At 38.2% G+C, this 18,978-nt stretch overlaps 1 protein-coding gene across 15 annotated transcripts in view; it reads left to right on the top strand.

Moving 5' to 3' along the window:
• Positions 1-1,242: 1,242 nt before the first annotated feature.
• Positions 1,243-18,978, top strand: part of LOC131251328 (alpha-mannosidase-like) — a 150,827-nt gene continuing 133,091 nt past the window's right edge. For 2 of the 15 annotated variants that reach the window (XM_058252000.1, XM_058252010.1), the window contains exons 1-8: positions 1,243-1,820; positions 7,139-7,222; positions 9,097-9,185; positions 9,289-9,463; positions 13,344-13,463; positions 13,552-13,653; positions 13,733-13,804; positions 13,937-14,050. In XM_058252000.1, the coding sequence (XP_058107983.1) occupies positions 1,611-1,820; positions 7,139-7,222; positions 9,097-9,185; positions 9,289-9,463; positions 13,344-13,463; positions 13,552-13,653; positions 13,733-13,804; positions 13,937-14,050 (966 nt within the window). In that variant the 5' untranslated portion in view covers positions 1,243-1,610. Of the gene's footprint in view, positions 1,821-7,138; positions 7,223-9,096; positions 9,186-9,288; positions 9,464-12,935; positions 13,250-13,343; positions 13,464-13,551; positions 13,654-13,732; positions 13,805-13,936; positions 14,051-18,978 lie in introns of those variants that run through there. The other 13 variants (XM_058252005.1, XM_058252009.1, XM_058252006.1 and 10 more) reach the window with 13 other exon arrangements.

Below are 18,978 nucleotides of genomic sequence, written 5' to 3' on the forward strand. Positions count from 1 at the left end.
TTTTGTTATCACAGGTGAAAGCAGTTAGCGAACCACCCGCAAAACGTGTTTTACCCTTGAAGGCCGAAGCCCCACATATAAACCAAGATCTTAGGCTCTCCTTTTCCGATGTAGTACTGGACACCCACCTCCTTGACAGTTGGCTCCTCACCAACCCGGTTGGTGACGAGCCAGCTATCAAGGATGTAGGTGTCCAGTCCCACATCGGAAAGGGAGAGCCTAAGATCTTGGTATATATATGGGGCTTCGGCCTTCAAGGGTACGACGGGTTTTGTAGGTGGTTCGCTAACCGTTTCCACCTGCGAGAACAAAACCGTGAAGGTGGACATTGTGCCAGCCAAAGCGGACAATTTCTTACCAGAGGGGTCGGGGTGTTACAAAGACTGTTGTGCCACCTCCATCTTTGTCCGAAAAATTGATTTCTAGGTGGATTTCACGGGTTTTGGGTTTTGACCGTCCACTCACTCCCCCCACCCATGGCTAGGCTCACACATGCCCTCACCCATGTCATGACATGTGCCCTCACCCATCCATAACCCATTCATGACTCATCTTATGTATACCCATCTATGACCCATGTGATGACATGGCTCGCACAAGCCTAACTTTGCATCCAGCCTGGGCTCATGATGATCGAGCCTGTCTCTCCAAATGGCTATAAAAGGAGGGGAAGAGGCATCGTACAGGGGAACCTCCCACTAGCATCCCCAGCCTCACATGCTAACATGATGCGGCAAAACTGATGGACAGTGGATGCCACATGTACATCTAGGTGGGCCGCACAGAGGTTTGGGTTACCTAGGAGTGAGGCACTGAGTAAACTCTGTGAGGGCCACCATTATGTATGTGTCTTATTTAAAATTTTCCGTCCATTTTTTTATATTATTTTAGGGAATGACACCAAATTTTCCATTTTTTTATATTATTTTAGGGAATGACACCAAATTTGAATCATATCTAATTGTCAAGTGGACCACACCACAAGAAACAGTGTAAATGAATGATTACCATCGAAAACTTCTTGGGGCCACAGAAGTTTTGGATGGAGCCGATATTTAATTTTGCCCTCATGACCTTATGAGCAGGTTGGATGACAAATAAACATCACTGAGGCCCTAGGAAGGTTTCCACGGTGGAGGTCATTATCCCCACTATTTTCTGTGGTCTGTTCCACTAAAGCTTTGGATGTGCTTCAAGTTTGGGATCATGCCCTGAAATGAGCTGTGAAAACGGATGGATGGCGTGGATAAGAAAAATACAAACAAGGTGGGGCCCCACAGAGTTTACTCTGTACGCAATCCGCTTGGTTAGGTTACAAGCAACTCGCGTCCCAATCCAAAAGAGGTGCCTCCACAAGTTTCCAGCATAAACTCCGCTTGTTACCCATCTCTCATCCATGGCGGATAATCCAAAAATAGCCGCCGTTACAGCCTCATACAAAATTCAAACCTAGGCCGGCTAGAAAATGCCAAAGGATGAAACAATGCTTACTTCTTCTGCATTTCCACCCCCTGATGTAATCAGCACCACCTGTACCCTCTCTTCTTTCCAAATCAATCCAACTCGTATAAACTCTCCATATCCGATCGTAGCAGAATCCGATTCGAAGGATGGCGAGTCTAAACTCGGGATTTCTATTTGCTCTCGTGATCGTTTTGGCTGTATCTGGCGGTGTTTGGGCTGGGTTTCTCAAGTATGAGACTAGAGCTGGGCCTGTGGAAGGGAAGTTGAATGTTCATCTGGTCCCGCATTCGCATGATGATGTCGGATGGCTGAAGACGATCGATCAGTACTATGTTGGATCAAATAACAGTATTCAGGTGAGAAGTATATTTTCTTTTTTAATTTTAATGATTTTGGTGGTTTTGGAGGAAAATTTTGAGTTAATTTGAGTAGGTTGGACAATGGTTTGTTTAAGTTAAACACTCCTTCAAAGACCCCAGTTATAGAAGGAGCATGCCCTGAGATTCACACTGATTGGATGATCTTAACCATTGGTTGGTGGATGTTGGATTTGAACTGGCAAGTATTTCCTTTTTGGCTGTCCATTGGATGGCCGCCAATCGGATGGTTAGGATATTCCAATGAATGTGATTTTTGGAGTGTTGAGTTTGCAATGAGCTTCATGGCTTAGATTGTTCGGGTCCTCCAATGAATGTGATTTTTGTCATCTGCTCAACAATGGGGCTCACCAGTCGGGATGTCTGGATTGAGTTGCGTGCATGCCACATCCATGTTGGATGATTCACAAGTGGTTAAAAAATGGTGGTGAACTACAATTGTAGTCTTCACCTACTTGCAACATCGCCATTGGTGATTTCTGGCATTTATTAAATGGCGATAGCTCATGCACCGTACATGTGGCATAAATGCAAGTCAATCCATACCGTCCGAATCATGGGTAACACATCGTGCATGGAGAATATTCCAAAAATCTCAATGACTGGATGATCTTAACCACTTGATATTCGATGTTGAGTTAAGACTGTTGATAATTTCCTTTTATAGCATCCATATTGTTGTTCATGTATCCAAAATATCACTTGTCTACTTCGTTTATGTTGAAGCCATCATCGTTGAGAATTGAGTAAAATTTAGCATGCCACTGCTTAGGAGCCTGTTTAAGACGATACAATGATTTAACTGATCTACATACCATTAAAGGTTGAGTAGGATCTACAAACCCTTTAGGTTGCTCCGTGTAGATCTCCTCATCAAGATCTCCATGTAAAAAGGAAGTTTTGACATCCATTTGATATATAATCAAATTATATAAAGATGCAATAGCAATCAACACTCTAATAGATGTGATCTTAGATATGGGAGAATATGTATCAAAGAAATCTATTCATTCCTTTTGTCTGAATCCTTGGTTGCTAGTCTAGCTTTATATTTATCTATAGAACTATCAAGTCTTAGCTTCTTTCTAAAAACCGACTTACAACCGAGTGGTTTTAGACCATCAGATAAGTCAACTAAATTCCATGTATGATTAACCATAATGGAGTCCATCTCGGTATTTGTGGCCTGCTTCCAAAAGGAGGCATCATGAGAAGACATGGCCTCTTTGAATGAAACTAGATCACTCTTTACATTGTAAGTAAAGAAATTAGGTCCAAAATCCTTTGCTATTCTAGCCCTCTTACTAGCTCTAGGTAATGCATCGGGTTCGTTGGAACCCGAGGATTTGGATAAATCGACAATTATAGACCCGAAGTCTAAAGGATCACCCATACTAGTTTCCGACTTACAAGGAAAGGAATCCTTAAAAAAGTCAGTGTCTCTTGATTCTATTATATAAGAATCACTTAATATTAAGATCCTATAGACTTTACTATTAAGTGCGTATCCAACAAATATGCAACCAATAGTTTTATCTCCTGTCTTTTGTCATTTAGGATAAACTAATCTCACATTGGCTAGGCATCCCCAAGTCCTAAAGTAATTTAGGTTAAGGGCTTTGCCCTTCCATAGCTCGTATAGAGTTTTATCTGATTTGCTAGATGGAATCCTATTTAAGATATGGGTAATAGTTAAAATAGCCTCGCCCCATAGATTATGAGGTAAACCAGAAGAGCCAAATATTACATTTACTAGATCTATCATGGTTCTATTTTTTCTCTCGACGACTCCATTTTCCTGAGGGGTATATGGAGCAATGTATTGATGTAAAATCCCCTCACAAAAGTCACTAAAGGCTTGGGAGGTATACTCTCCTCTATCACTTCCAAGAATTTTGATCTTACCACTAAGTTGATTTTCTACTTCAACATTATAAACTTCAAACCTATTTAGGGCTTCATCTTTGGACCTAATGAGATATATGTGATAAAACCTACAACGGTCATCTATAAAGGTAATAAAGTACCTTTTACCACCTCTAGTCTGGGTTCCTTTCAGGTCACAAATATCTGAGTGTACCAAGCCTATTAGTTTGGAATTCCTTTCAATTGATTTGAAAGGTTTTCTAGCTATTTTAGGCTTGCTACAGTGCACACGTTTGCCTAATAGACCTAAGTCACTTAGTTTAGGAATGAGTTTCAAAGAACTCATGCATTTCACATATTTGATATTGATGTGACACAATTTACCATGCCAAACATTCTCATTACAAATACTAACTATGTAAGCAGTAGAAGAAGAAGCTTTATTATAGTCAACAGAAAGTTTATACATGCCATCTACTTTATAAGCCTTCCCCACAAATTTCCCATTCTTGGAAAACACTACTTGTCTACACTTAGTTATAGCCTTAATGCTAGCTTCATCAAGTAAGTGATGAGATACAAGATTTTTCCTCATATCTGGGATGTGTAGAACATTATTTAGATCTAGTTCTCGTCCAGACATGAACTTTAGAATCATGGTTCCTTTCCTAGCCACCTTTGCAGTTGTGGAACTAGCAAGATGAATAACTTGGTGATGCTGGGATGGTTTGTATTTGAACCATGTTCGGTCTGACCCAATGTGCCTTGCCACTTTTGAGTCGAGCCACCAGCCTTCACTCAATCAACTGCACAAGTTTCTGTGATCATAGCTACCAACTGTTCCTTCTCCTCAGCTTTGTCAGCCTCTACTATGTTGGCTCGGTTCCTCCTTTTACGATGTCTGCAATTTTGAGCGTAATGGCCCGGAATACCACACAAACATCCTAATTTGACCTTTGATTTCATAGACTTTTTGTGTGGTTTTTTCAGGTCATGGTTAGCTCCGGCCTTTTGGTTAGTTTGGGATGTTTTCTTAAAGTCTGGATTTTTTGTCTCAACATTGTGGACCTTAGTACGACTGTCTTCCTTGCGATCTTACTGTTGTGCTTCTTCGATACGAATGTCCACTATCAGCCTATCCATTATGAGTTCATCAATCTTCCATCTAAGGTCTTTCTGGAATTCTTTCCACATAGGAGGTAGCTTGTCAATGACAGAGGCTAAAAGATATTACTCATCTACTTTAGTACCTTCTTGTAATACCTCATTGAAGAGTAGTTGGATTCTTCGGTTCTAGTTACGACAGATTTGTCGTCTACCATCATGTAGCGGTTAAAACAACTAATTGCATATTTCTTAGATCCAACCTCTTTAGTGTGATGTTTTTTAATTAAGGTTTTCCAGAGATCCTTAGATGACTTGAAGTCACAATATAGGTTGAACGTTGGATTGATCATACAGTTAAGGATGTGATCTCTACATAATTAATCTTCTTCCCATTTTTTCAACTTCCAACTACGAATTGGTTCTACAATATTCAAGTCCTCTTTGAGTATATAGAGAAGTTTTTCTTTGCGAAGGAGAAAATCTTTTTCTCCCATCTTTTGAATTAGACTCGTCAAACAGATCTATAATCATAGAAGATTGGGAGTGGCATTTGGAAGTTGCCATCTAACAGTTTCAACTAAGATATATTAAACCGTATAAGATAGATTAAAGAAAGGCAATAATAATATTGAAATAAATGAGGAATTAAGCAAACTGATTTGAATAAGAAAATTAGATCTAATCTTGAAGTTGTGCTCAATATTGATGATATACAAAGCAGATAGATCTAATCGCAGTACAAATAATGGACTATATATGCAACAAATGGATTATATTTAACGAAATCACTTATAATTGATTATCTATGCAATTCTTAAAAAGATGTAAAGTAGATTTGTTTTAACATGTTAGATCAAATCGAATGACATATCGGATCATATCAAACAGAATGTCAGATCAAACAAAAGGGTTAGATCAGATCAGATCAGACAAAAAGGCTAGATCAGATCAGATCAATCAAAAGGTTAGATTAGATCAGATCAATCAAAAGGTCAGATCAAATCAAATTAATCAAAAGGTCAGATCAGTTTGATCGGATCTGATCAAATCAGACCATAACAGTAAGTAGGTATGGCATCCAAATTAAATCAGTAAATAGATTTAAAATGTAAATAAAATTAACAAGCAGATCTGAATTAAACTAGATCAACAAACAAATCCGAATTATGAATTAAATTAACAAGCATATCTGAATGAAATTAGATCGGCAAACTGATCCGAATTAAGACAGATCTGGAACAACAAGAGATTACAGAACAGTACAAAGGATACATTATCGATTTGTCTTCGGATTGTTGTTCATGTACCCAAAATATCAACAATAAATGTAATCTAAAGCAGTAAATAAATTAAGATTTAAAAGGTAAATAAAAGTACGAACGTGTGCACCTAATTTCTCCAGAAAATTAATAATAATAAAGGAAATGAAGAACCAACGGAGGCGAGGAACCGGGCTTCTCTCCTGAAGACAATTCGCACCTTATTCTGGAAATAGAAGATCGATCCAGACACGTTGTTGCGCCCTGCCTTTAGGATACAATTGCTGATCAGCTATAATGGCCGACTCCAACACCACAATGGTTTGATGCTCAGTATATGGCAAAAAATCTAATAATCGAAAAAACAATAAATCTATTTTGGTTTTCCGAAGAAGGCAGAGAAAGAATGTGGCTAGGGTTAGGGTTTTCATGTTAATATCTCTTAGGTTTTCTCCTTAAGAGAGATTATATAGTAATACCTCATGCCCACGTGGCAGACACTTGGCGCTGAGGTGGTTGTCAACGTTACAATGAATGGTTACTATACCGTTATTGTAACATGCGTCTAGAATCCGCAAGACTTGGTCAAAAGGCACAAAAATAATGAGAGAATAAAAATACTCATGTAGACAACCCTGAGCCCGGCCCGGCACGTACGAACGATGCGGGCGGGCGTGCGTGCTCGTTTGGTCTTTGGCATACCATACCCAAAAGCTAACAAAAGCTATCTACATGATTTCTAATATAAAGGAGGAAAAAAAATCCTCATATCTATCCGATGTGGGACTATTCCCACAAGCAGCTTTTCAAAGACGAGGTAACTTTTTCTCCCTCTCTCTCTTTTATTTTTCAAAAACAACAATCAAAACCAACACATACCACAGCCACCAATTGGGTGGTTATGATCATCATGGGGCTGACAAATTGGAAAGTTTGGATTGACTTGCATATATGCCACTTTTATGGAGGATGGGTCATGATTGTTTAAGAGTACTGTAAATCATGCAGTTTGTGGCCCCTGTTTGAATGATGAGTTTCATTTGTTAATTTATTTCGTATTTGTAGGGTGCTTGTGTTGCGAATATATTGGATTCACTGGTTGTTTCATTGCTAAAAGATCCTAATCGGAAGTTTGTTTTTGCTGAGCAGGTGAAACGAATGCCTTTACAATGTTTCTTGATTTTTAGTCTTAATGTTGATACAGGTATAGACAAGATGTAGTTTGTGATACTCGGCAAATTATCAACATTTTCATCTGATCAACATTCCAAACAGGCTGGTCCCACTTTTTCATGATCAAGGCAGTTCATCTGGTGGGTCCCACCATGGTGGATGCTGCTGCAGTGAGCCCCATCCGTCAATCCTTTCAACCTGATACTTGATCTAGAAATGAATATTAAAAAAATTAAAAGAAAAAAGAAAAAGCCAATGACCCCTATGCCAGAAAAGTCCATTGAAAGGATGGTTGGGATCTTCTCATTGAGAAGTTCATTGCAGATGAGACATTTGGATCATTGAAAGGTGGGGCCTGTGGATGTGTGATGAGACTGAAATCTCATCTCGCAAACAATTCCAGTATTTTGGCCGCCTGTGTATTTCCTTTCTGTTGCCCAGGGCCATGGAACATCATCTGTCTTTGAATCTTAGCATCCATAATTGGGCTAACAACCATGTGGCTTGGTTGTTTAATAGGAACTCTTGTAACATCACCCATTTATCTTTCCATGTATAATGTATATGGTAGACTTAAGAATTTATGTATTTTATCTTCTTTATTTAGCACGATTTGCATTAGTTTTGACTTTTTATTTATTTATTTATTTATAATAGCTTTCATGTTTTTTACTACCTGACAATTGAAGGGGGGGGGGGGGGGGGGAAATTATGGTGGAAAAAAAGAAAAGAAAAACCAAAACTGTAGATGGAAAAAAAGGCAATTCCGCCTAAAAAAGGTAAAACAGGTTAAGCAAGAAACACAAAAAGTCAGTCGTTATCATCATCAGCAGCAGCATTATTTGGTCAGGGAGAACACATTAAAAATTGCCATGCAGAGGAGAAGATGAAATCCAACAGAACTACTATTGTGGATAGAGTGAACCCTATCTGATCGTTTAATTAAGCCATGCCTTCACTAAAGGGACATAGTAGAAAAATGAGAAATCTGATTTTTAGTCAACAAACATTGGACATACATGGATTAAACTAATATTAGAGAATGAAAAATTCATGAAGTTGAATGAACATGTGAACAAACTGGATTTGGGTGATGATGAAACTGAAAGTAAATGGACTAATAAAGAGCACTAGTGTGATTAATCTAAGCTTGGTTGGATACAAGGTAGCTGACCCCAATTAGTTGGGATAAGGCTTTGACGATGATGGGATGGATAGGGGGAATTATAACATATTATAAAATAGAGGTTTGTTAGTCCCACGTGTGTATAAAGCAGCCCCATCGACACACCACCTCATGTTGCAATGTGGCAGTGCCAAATCCAAGCTGTCCATTAGGTTTAGGTGAGTCCCTCTGTGTAGATGCCATAGTCCCAAAGTTAGGCTGGAGCACCCATCACATGTGCTACAATATTATAAACAAAAGGAAATCTTAGAAAAAAGTGGTAAGGTTCTTTTAGCTGTTGAATTGCTTTATATTGTGGCCTATCTGATTAGTGGACTTGCCTGATTTTGGTCCAAGGCATTTAAGAAGTTGGGGGCCACTCGATGGGTGGCTTGGTTCTCACATCAATGTGCCATGTTGCAGATGTGGTGGAATATGGTCTGCCTCACACATGTCGATTAGCAAAACTCCATGACATGAACACTATAAGAAAGTAATGCTGGTCTAGTAAAAGATGCATATGATGGGATTATTTTCTTCAACATAAAAACACCAGGGACACAAGGTCTTCCTTAATATTCAAGCTTTTTCATAGTTTTTTAATCTATCTATACCTTGTATTTAGATTTTTTTTTTTTTGGAAAAATGATTGATTATCTTCACTAGTCAATTTTGATATCTATAGGCTTTTTTCCAACGCTGGTGGGATGAGCAAAATGAGGAAACACATGAAGTAGTGAAGAAATTGGTAGACTTTGGCCAGTTCGAGTTCATGTATGCAGTTCTTAAGTTCTCTTACTAGTTTTTGCTGTTGAAATTGAATTGAATTTATTTTTTGTTTTTATGCTTTCATAGTAATTTGCAAATTGTTGCTTAGAAATGGTGGCTGGTGCATGCATGATGAGGCAACATGCCATTACATAGATATGATCGATCAAACAACTCTAGGTCACCGCTTGATAAAGAATCAATTCAACAAGGTTCCACGTGTTGGATGGCAGATCGATGCTTTTGGGCATTCTGCCGTACAAGCTTATTTGTTGGGAGCTGAGGTAACACACTTTTAATGATCTCATATACATTAGGGCGTATTTTGGACTTGCTATATTTGCATTGAGCGAAATGGTGATTGTGCTCGACTGGGCCACTTGGTGAACTGAGCTCAATTGCCATTATTAAAGTCCCTTGATATACATTGGTACACCATCCTATAACGGCTCAAGCTTTTAGAGTAATTGGTTGTTTCACATGGTATCAAAGAGGAAGGTCTTGTGTTCGAATCCCGGAGATGCAAATATGCCTTCGTAATATAGTCTCCCATGGGGGGCCATTATGTATGGTGTGAGTGAGTGTACCTCCACCCAGTGTTTTAAATATTGACGATATCAGCCGATATATCCCACGATATATCTTGTATCTCACCTATGCGATACGAAACACACAAGTAGTGTCAATATATCCTACCTATTCGATTCAATGAACATTTTCAATTTTTTATCCATGTTTTTGCTATAAATCATGTTAAACTAGTATTAGATGGTTACAAATCTATGACTCTTCATGTTTTCCATGAAAAATCATTGGAACTTCGATTTAGAGATTTGGGGGAGATGGGTCAAGTTGCAGAAAATTGAGAAAAATCTAAAATTTTCAATTTCTCGCAAATCAGTTGCAATCTTTGTATCCAAACACAAAATTAAATATGTATGTAACCCAAGGTATCCTGTATCGGTATCAGTTGGCGTAATGGTGCCCTTTGATACCGATACGGATACGGGGGTGTAATGGTGATACGGTGGCGTAACGGTGCAAATTTTTTTTTTTTTGCCAAAAAAATATGGATTAAATCCGGAATATTCTAAGCATTCCAAATATGCATTCATTTATAAATTGGAACATGTTTATAGTGGTGTAACGGTCCACTCTTTGGTGGAAGTTGTATCGGACTGTCTGATGAATTTATGAACCAGATAACCTGAATTTGACTACAAAATTCATATATTTAATTTTCTAACTATCTACTATCAATGATAGATATATTAAAATGAATGTAATATGAAAATATCTTACATGTGGTGTTTGCAATTATTTTTGAGGAATTTTTGAAAATATCTTACATGTGGTGTTTGCAATATGAAAATATCTTACATGTGGCTGTGACTGTGATTCATGTTTGTGACCTATCGTCCTCAAGTCAAGAATATTAAAAAAAAAAAAATAGTAGTATCTGATATACTCCCCTGCAACTTGATTAAGGATTACTTGATTGGTTGTCATGGGAGCTTGGCTTCTTGTAATAATATTGCTGTGAGATGTCTGCTGCAAATACTTACCTTAATACAAATATATACTTACAATCACAAGTAACCACCAAAATGAAAATATGTTTTTTTGTGGTTGCTCGACCTCCACATCATCGTCATGGTCATCGTCATCATCATTATCAGGCTGAGGCTGTCTAATAGGTGGAGGTGCTGCATATCCATAATATCCAGTGCCAGAAGGAAATACTAGATCAACGAAATCGGAGGATGATTGATCCTGACTAGGCAATGACTCCGACCCCGAGTAAGGATATCCACCAGTGCCCGTCGAATAGCCATACTGGCCCGTACTCAGCTGTTGAGAATCTTGAGATTGAGAGTGCATTTCCTGTGATGAGTAACTTGGATTTGGATCTGGATATTTATAATCATATGGATATTGATTGGGAGGACTACTCCAACATGAATGTGGTGGAACAGGCTTAGTATAACTACCATAATTATAATCCAATTGACCATAAAAATATCCATCATAATAACCAGGACCATGAGCCTGCTGATGTTCCGGACCTCCCGGACCCAGTGCACCACTAAATGTACCCTCCTCCTGCTGGCTGTATTGTGACTCGGTACACTCATAAGTCCGACCTTGTGTACTACCTCGTCGATGTTCATCGGCATCGCGATCTGTATACTGCTGTATAGGGTGCTGAGCAACACCAGAAGTGCCAGCACCAGGGGCAGGGGGGTCATCATCACCATCATCCGACATGGTCACGTTACCACTGCTCGTTATCTTTTGTTGATCTTGAGCCGTACTTGGCATAAACGCTGCCCCTCTTATTGAGTCCAACACATGTGCACGACTCTTTTGTTGCGCTGTGCGCATTTCTGGGTCATCAATTTTCAATTTTTTACTATCCTCTTCAATTTGCTTTTCCCTCGTTTCCAACCAAGGTAGAAGCAGGTCATCCTCATCATAAATCTTGTCCATGTTTATTGGACAGTAGTCTACGTCATCGGCGGCTGTAATGCTCCTATGATGTCGTCGCATTCCTAGTTTTATATTGTAGTGCATGAAGACAAGTATATCTTATATCTTAGTTTGTAATCCATTCCTATTCTTCGAATGAATAAGCGCAAAACAACTCCAATTCCTTTCGCAGCTAGAGGAATACGTTATTTGGCTCAAAACTTTTACTGTAATTTTTTTGGAGAGCCTTCGTACTCTCTCTGAAATTAATCCACCATTCGGCCGATTGCAACCTAGATACTGCATGCTGTGCAAGGGCATCTTCAAAGCTACTCAGGCGATTTTCAAATGTATCTAATTCATTCAATGCCTTTATTTGCATATCTAAGTCAGGCTCTAATCTCTTTATCACATTCTTTAACCCGACATGAACTTCATCATCCGCAACAAATGATTGGGCATATTTGTACCTAGGATTTAGGTAGTAACCTACTGCATGAAGATCGTGATGGAGTTGTCTTGTCCATCTCCCGTCGATAATCTTCCAATAAGACTCTCAGCTTCTACAATCACGTTGAATTGCCAACTTTGCCTTATCCATGGCATCATATGGGAAGCCCATGGTAGGTGTTTCGTCGGTTTCAACAAGACAGAGTACTCTCATTAGTGGCTCCATCACCTTTAGGATAGACTTGACCCTCTTCCAATATTAGTGGCTCCATCGCTAGATCTTCATAAAATTGGTTAGAATTTAAAAGCGCTGAAATGAGAATAAAACAAATAAATAAGAGAAACTGTGAAAGCAAAGAGAACAATTAGGAAAGTGAAGAGAATCAGTTTACTGCCTCTGCTGTCACAGGCTCTACTGTAGGGCACCTAGGGCGGGGTACCTTGCCTAGGTTACCTAAAGCTAGAGTCTAGGTGATCACTAGGGTCTTAGTTTTTAGGATCGTGTTAACTTAACGCGATCCTAAAAACTAAGACCTTAGCAAAATATTTTGTACTTGATGCTGTTAAGTACTAAACATTTGACTTGCTTTTTGGATCTTGTTAACTTTAGACCATGCTTGCTTCTTTAATTCAACTACATTCTTCAAGTGAACTTGTTTCTACTACAAGCATGTTTTGCTACAGTCTCAAACAGTCAATGCATTTCTGTTTCCTCTAATGATGATCATGTTGGCATCCGCCACATATTGTTGTCAATGTCAAACACTATATTGATTTTTTAAAAGAGCATTACAGGCTCCTGATGCATCATGACATGACTAGTGTCCAGATACACAGCACAGGCCAGTCTTTACAAGTGGAGCCTATGTCAGATATCCAGACTTTTGATATGATGGGCTCCACTGTGGATGGGGATGCCCTGAGTTCTTTCAGATAGGAAGAAATGCAACAACTGTTTGGTAAAAAAAGGCTAAAAGGCTAAAAGGCTAAAGAGTGGAAGGCTAGGATCGTCTGATGTGAAGATTTTGATGCATCCTCCTTCTGCTGTAAGGTCCATCAGATCAGTGCTATCTGGATCACAGAAACATGGGCCCAACTTGTACAGACAGTCACATCTGGACATTATGGATGTCTTGATGCATCAGGACCTGGTACTTCTCTCTTTTCAAAAATCCATCTGTCAATATTCTCAGTTGACTATTGAACAAATTACTTATTATCCGATTGGCTATATTGTTCCTGTAGCTTGGTTTCGATTCTCTATACTTTGCAAGGATTGATTACCAGGACAGGGCAAAGCGTAAGGTGGATAAATCGCTTGAAGTTATATGGCGTGGGTCAAAGACTTTTGGTTCTTCTTCTCAGGCATGAAACTTCAAGTTCTTGTTCTGTTATTTATTTATTATTTTAAACTGCTTTAGTTTGCTGACATATCATGCTGTCCATCCACCAGATTTTCACAAGTGCCTTTCCTGTTCATTATAGTCCTCCAACTGGTTTCAATTTTGAAGTCAATGATGAAATTGAAGTCAATCATGACACTTCACCTATCCAGGTACCTACTTCTCATGATAGTTCTCATCTGGATTTTGTTATAACTGTATCTCCTCATTACTATCATGGAACAATTGTAGGATGATCCTCGTCTATATGACTACAATGTTGAACAACGCATAAATGATTTCATTGATGCTGCTAGGACTCAAGTAAGAATTTTGTGTACTCTTCATATGAAGTGTCGTAGTGGTTTCTGATAAGAGTACAATGCAGCCCATGCATTTAATCTAATACTTGTATGCACTCTTTCTGTTGTAATTTTATTTTGCTTTGATGAACAGGCAAATGTGACACGTACAAATCACATAATGTGGACAATGGGTGATGATTTTCAGTACCAATATGCTGAATCTTGGTTCAAACAAATGGACAAGTTTATCCATTATGTTAACAAGGTAACACACTGGGACGAAATTCAAACTGCCTTTCAATCTTGGGTGGAAACTTGAAAGTAGTTCTATTCCACTTTATAATATTGTTGCTCTTTTCGTTTTTACTTTTTTACTTTAAAAAAAAAAAAAAAAAACTTTTTTAACTATAAGAGCCAATATATGACGAAAGACTGTAGATACTGAATATACAACAGATTAGCATTACATTTTTCTTTTTGTAACTTGGAAGTTAATACCGTCGATATATACTATTTCCTCCGAGATCATCTCTTCCAAATTGTGTAGCTTTGCTGCTGTGCATAGGATCACATCCATTTACTTGTGTCCAATAGGTCATTGGCAATGATTCACAGTTCCAAGAGGCAGATTGTAGTACACAGTTATTTGTGTGTCCATGCTTCCATTAGGCAAGGCAATTCTGCAATGAATATGGCTTTGATGATGCAGCCTCTTGAGGTGCTAAAAGTGCATTTTAACAGTTTGTGTTTAGTCTGTCTTGACATCTCTTCCCTATGCAGAGGCCTGTTTGGGAGTGGTTTGTTTAACTTTCCTTTCTTGTCAAGGGAAATCTTATTCGCAGCCCAGTGCTCTAAATAGCTTTGCTATGTAGTGTGTAGCTTACTCTACGTAACGTAGCTTAGCCTTATTGCTATGTAACTCATGAAAATAGCTTAAATCATGTGTAGCCTATGTTACATGATAATTTGCAAATGCTACACGCTACATAGACTACACTACACCTATGTAGCTCACATTACAAGTTATTCTTCACTACAACATTAATGTTTTCAACCAAGCAGAACTTTGATTAAAAATCTAGTAATAGTGTATAGCTATGTAGCTTATGCCTTACGCTTTAGAGAGGTGAACCTTATGCTACACGCTATTGCTATTTAAAACACTGCTTGCAACTCACTTCTAGGAGTAAATTTGGTCATCGAATCCAATGCAATCAGGGGAAAGTAAAAAATGACTGCTATTATGTTGACTATGGCATTATATATAGTAAAGATATGGTAACTTGTCCAACTTTGACATGCTTTTCATCTGGTAGTTTGTCTGGTACTTAAATAATGGGATCTCTTTAAGTGGTTATTGGTCTGAACCGTTTTTGCAAGTCAGGTTCCATGAGATGTAGCTGAGTTAAGTGGGCTGATTTAGGTCTTTTGGTTTCCATAGGCAAGTAATACATACAAGCTGCAAAATCTACCTATTATCTAGGATGTAGAAAGGGCGTTCCTTGGTCAGTTTGCACTTGGATTTTGAACTGGTAGTGCTTGGCAGGCCAGGCCTATTCAAAAATTTATTTTGCTCAGCCTGTGTCCAGTCCATTAACACCCCTTCCATTATCCAGGGAGGGTGGTTAACAACTTAAAATATTGCATCCAAATTTGACTGTTGTTGCCCATGTTATTTGGCAGGCAATATATCAATGCATTTGAATTTTTTTTTTCCCGCATAAGTTAGATTCTAACTAGCAGCCTTAGAGTAGCCCAATGGTAGGTAGACGGATATAGAGAAAATTGAGATGTTTCAACCATGTGCCCCAAAAGCCAGGGACTGAAAAGGCCTAGCTATATGTCCTAGAGGGGGGGTGAATAGGACTGCCAAATAAAACTTATAACAGTGGAATTAAAAAGAATATGATAGCCAAAATAAATCACAATGCAAGAAAGTAAAATAACCTCAAAATTCAGATCTTGAGAGGTTGATACAAATGTTGTTCTAAGGACAACCTTACACTAAAAACCAGAGTTTATGGTAGGACAACCTTATTTCTAGAAAGATCTTTGTATCAAATCTCAAACCAAAGAGGAATACAGAAATAAATACAAACTGAATTAAAATAAATTGTAATCACAAATGTATTGTTCTAGGGACAGCCATACACCATAAAAATGGCAGGGCAACCTTGCTGGAACAACTTTTAAAGGAAATTGAATATCAAGCTGATAAAGGAATAGCAGAAAATAAATTCTAAACTATTACAAAATTCTCACAATGCTTGAATTAAATGATTACAACATTCACCACCATACATACATCCCACAAAAGAATAATTAAAGATCAGAAGTATAAATCATTCAACCACAACACAAGGGATTATAGTGGTTCGCCTGTGTGTTCACCAACTGTTAAACAACAGCCACACAGAATGCTACTCCACTCCTAATATCCTCACACAGGGGATATTAGCGTTCACTAACAAAATAGGTTTTCCCAGGTTCACCCAAAACCTTTACAATTGTGTCTTTGTCTGTGGGCTTACACAATTAAAAAACCCCACTTCTGAGTTTTCCTGGCTCTCCTCAGGTAACCAATACAACAAGATTTTTCTGGCAAATCTTGAAAGAAACCAAAACAGAAAGGAATTTACAATTAAATGTAAAATACTTGATTATCTCCTTCGTTGTAGCAGCCCGGTAGAACCAAATCAGAGTAGATGATTGAATGTCCAAGTTCAATGTCCAGTACTCAATTACAATGGTTCTAATTCTAATAGATTTTAAATTAAACCAAATAGGGCTTGCCTTAATTGATTTTGATTCCAAAGAAAGGGAATAACAATTCCTCTTATCAAATTAGATTGGAATAGCAGAAACAAAATCAATTAAATAAAGCTAAGGAAAGAGAATATTAAAAAAGCACACTTAGCTTAGATGGAGCACAGAATTATCTCTCAGAAGTTCAACGAAGATTGGCTTGAATGGATTAATTAATTCGATGATTTCTTCTGAGATTCGTGCACTATTTATAAGTGAGCAGATCGCGTCTTCGACTGGTCTAGGGAGCTCTTCGACTAGTCGAAGCAATAACAGATATTTGAAAAATCAGGCGCGATAAGCTTTGACCGTTCTACGACTGGTCGAAGGTCTCCTTCGACTGGTCGTAGGTCTCCTTCGACTGGTCGAAGAACCTGAAAAACATCGTTGGATTTTGAGTCGAAGATTTTCGACTGGTCGAAGATGCAGTCGACACTGTTCCTTCGACTGGTCGAACAGATTCCTGGACTAGTCGAAGCCTAACAGATTTTATCCGAAATTTGTAACAAACTCACGACTGATCGAGGAATTTCTTAGACTGGTCGAAGCAACTCTATGACTAGTCGAAGAAGGCCTAGGACTAGTCGAAGAACAGACCAAACTTATGTAAAATAAACATTCGATTTATGTATCCAAAGTGACCTACTTCTAAGGTCAACCTAAGGTTAGTCAAACCTCAACCATGAAGTAAGGACATTGAAACATTAGGAACTAGTGACCTTGAAGTATGAGCCTTGAAGTCTTGATGTAGTTGAAATCTTGATGTAGCTCAATCTTGAAAGTGTCTTGAGTTCTTTACAAACTGCCTTGTACTCTTCTTGAAGTCTTGCAGCTTGAGTCTTATCTTGTGAGCAGTTCTTGCATTCAAGATTGATCCTTGTATTTGTGAGCTTTGCTTGTTGTGAGCTTAGCTTGTTCATGAATGTTGATCCTTGAGAGAGCTTCACTTATGCAAGTTATATATAACAGTGATTTTGGCACCACAAATTTGACAACAGACAAGGATATAAACTATAGCACTTACAATCTCCCCCTTTGTCAAATTAGTGACAAAACACATAACCAAGATAAACATAAAGTAAAACAACTAGTTAAAGAGTTATGAACCAGGTCATATAAACTGGCTTACCTGCAAATCAATATTCAATATTCAACATTCAACCAGTTTCATTCAACTAGTTCAAACATACTCCCCCTGAGTAACATAACCAATGCTACTCTTCTCACAATCACATCGTTAAGAACAAACCATTCTCTCCCTTTTTGTCACAATATGACAAAGGAAACAACAATAAAGGAGAACTAAATAAAGGGATATATGAGAGTAAACATGGGGAGTTATGAGAGTATAGTAAAACAGAGATAGAGATACTCAGCATAGTTTTACATAGAATAAATATCCAGCATAAAACATAGATATTATCCAACTCAAAATCAGTCAACCAAGTGCTAAGTTATAAAGATATTACAGATCAGAAGTCTCATATAAACTATTCAGAACCAGAACCAGATGACGGAGCAGGAATAGAGGGATCAAGTTGGTGCATGCCTTTGTTCAATCGCCTAAGATATTTGCGCATGTACTTGAATTGTAAATCATGAGCAACAGACATGTTTTCCATCTTTACAATTATATTATCAACTTTATCCTCTAATGCACTAAGACGAGCATCAACATCAGATGGTTCAAAATCTGGATCATTTGTTGAGTCAGAATCCAGTTCCTCAAAAATGTCATCCATATTAATGTCATCACTAGCTTCTTCATGACCACCACCACCACCACCACCTTGTTCAGGAAGTAGATCCAGCTTCATCTTATTGATATTAGTATTGTTGAAGATCAGATGAAGGATTGGTGCCTCATCAACCGGCACATCGACTAACATATGTGTAGCCAATACAATCATTAAATAGGCAAAAGGAATGACACTATGACCATGATGGAGTGTAAACTGAAGAATGAAATGACAGATTAAGGATGGTAAACAAATCTGAGTACCATTGGAAATAGCATGGATAACACGAACCATAAACAAAGTCAAGTCAGTTTTATTACCCGAATGAGGATACAGATTAGACACAAAGATTTTGTGGAGAATTCTGTATTTGGGTAACAAATACCTTGCGGGAAGCGCATTCCCTTTTTGTGTCCATTGAACATCCATGTTGCACAAATCTCTAGTGAGCATGCGTTTTTTAGACATTGAGGGTTTATCAGTTAAGTTATGGATAGGAATACCCTCATCATTGACAGGAATGTCCATAAGGGCTGAAATTAAATGACGATCAATGTCAAAAGGCCCTTCTCTAGTAGATATTTTAAAAGTTAAATTATTCTGTGAGAAAGCATATGCAGGCCCACCCCAATGTAATAAGTTAACCCAA

Source organism: Magnolia sinica, chromosome 7 (genome assembly GCF_029962835.1).
Source record: "Magnolia sinica isolate HGM2019 chromosome 7, MsV1, whole genome shotgun sequence".
NCBI lineage: Eukaryota > Viridiplantae > Streptophyta > Magnoliopsida > Magnoliales > Magnoliaceae > Magnolia > Magnolia sinica.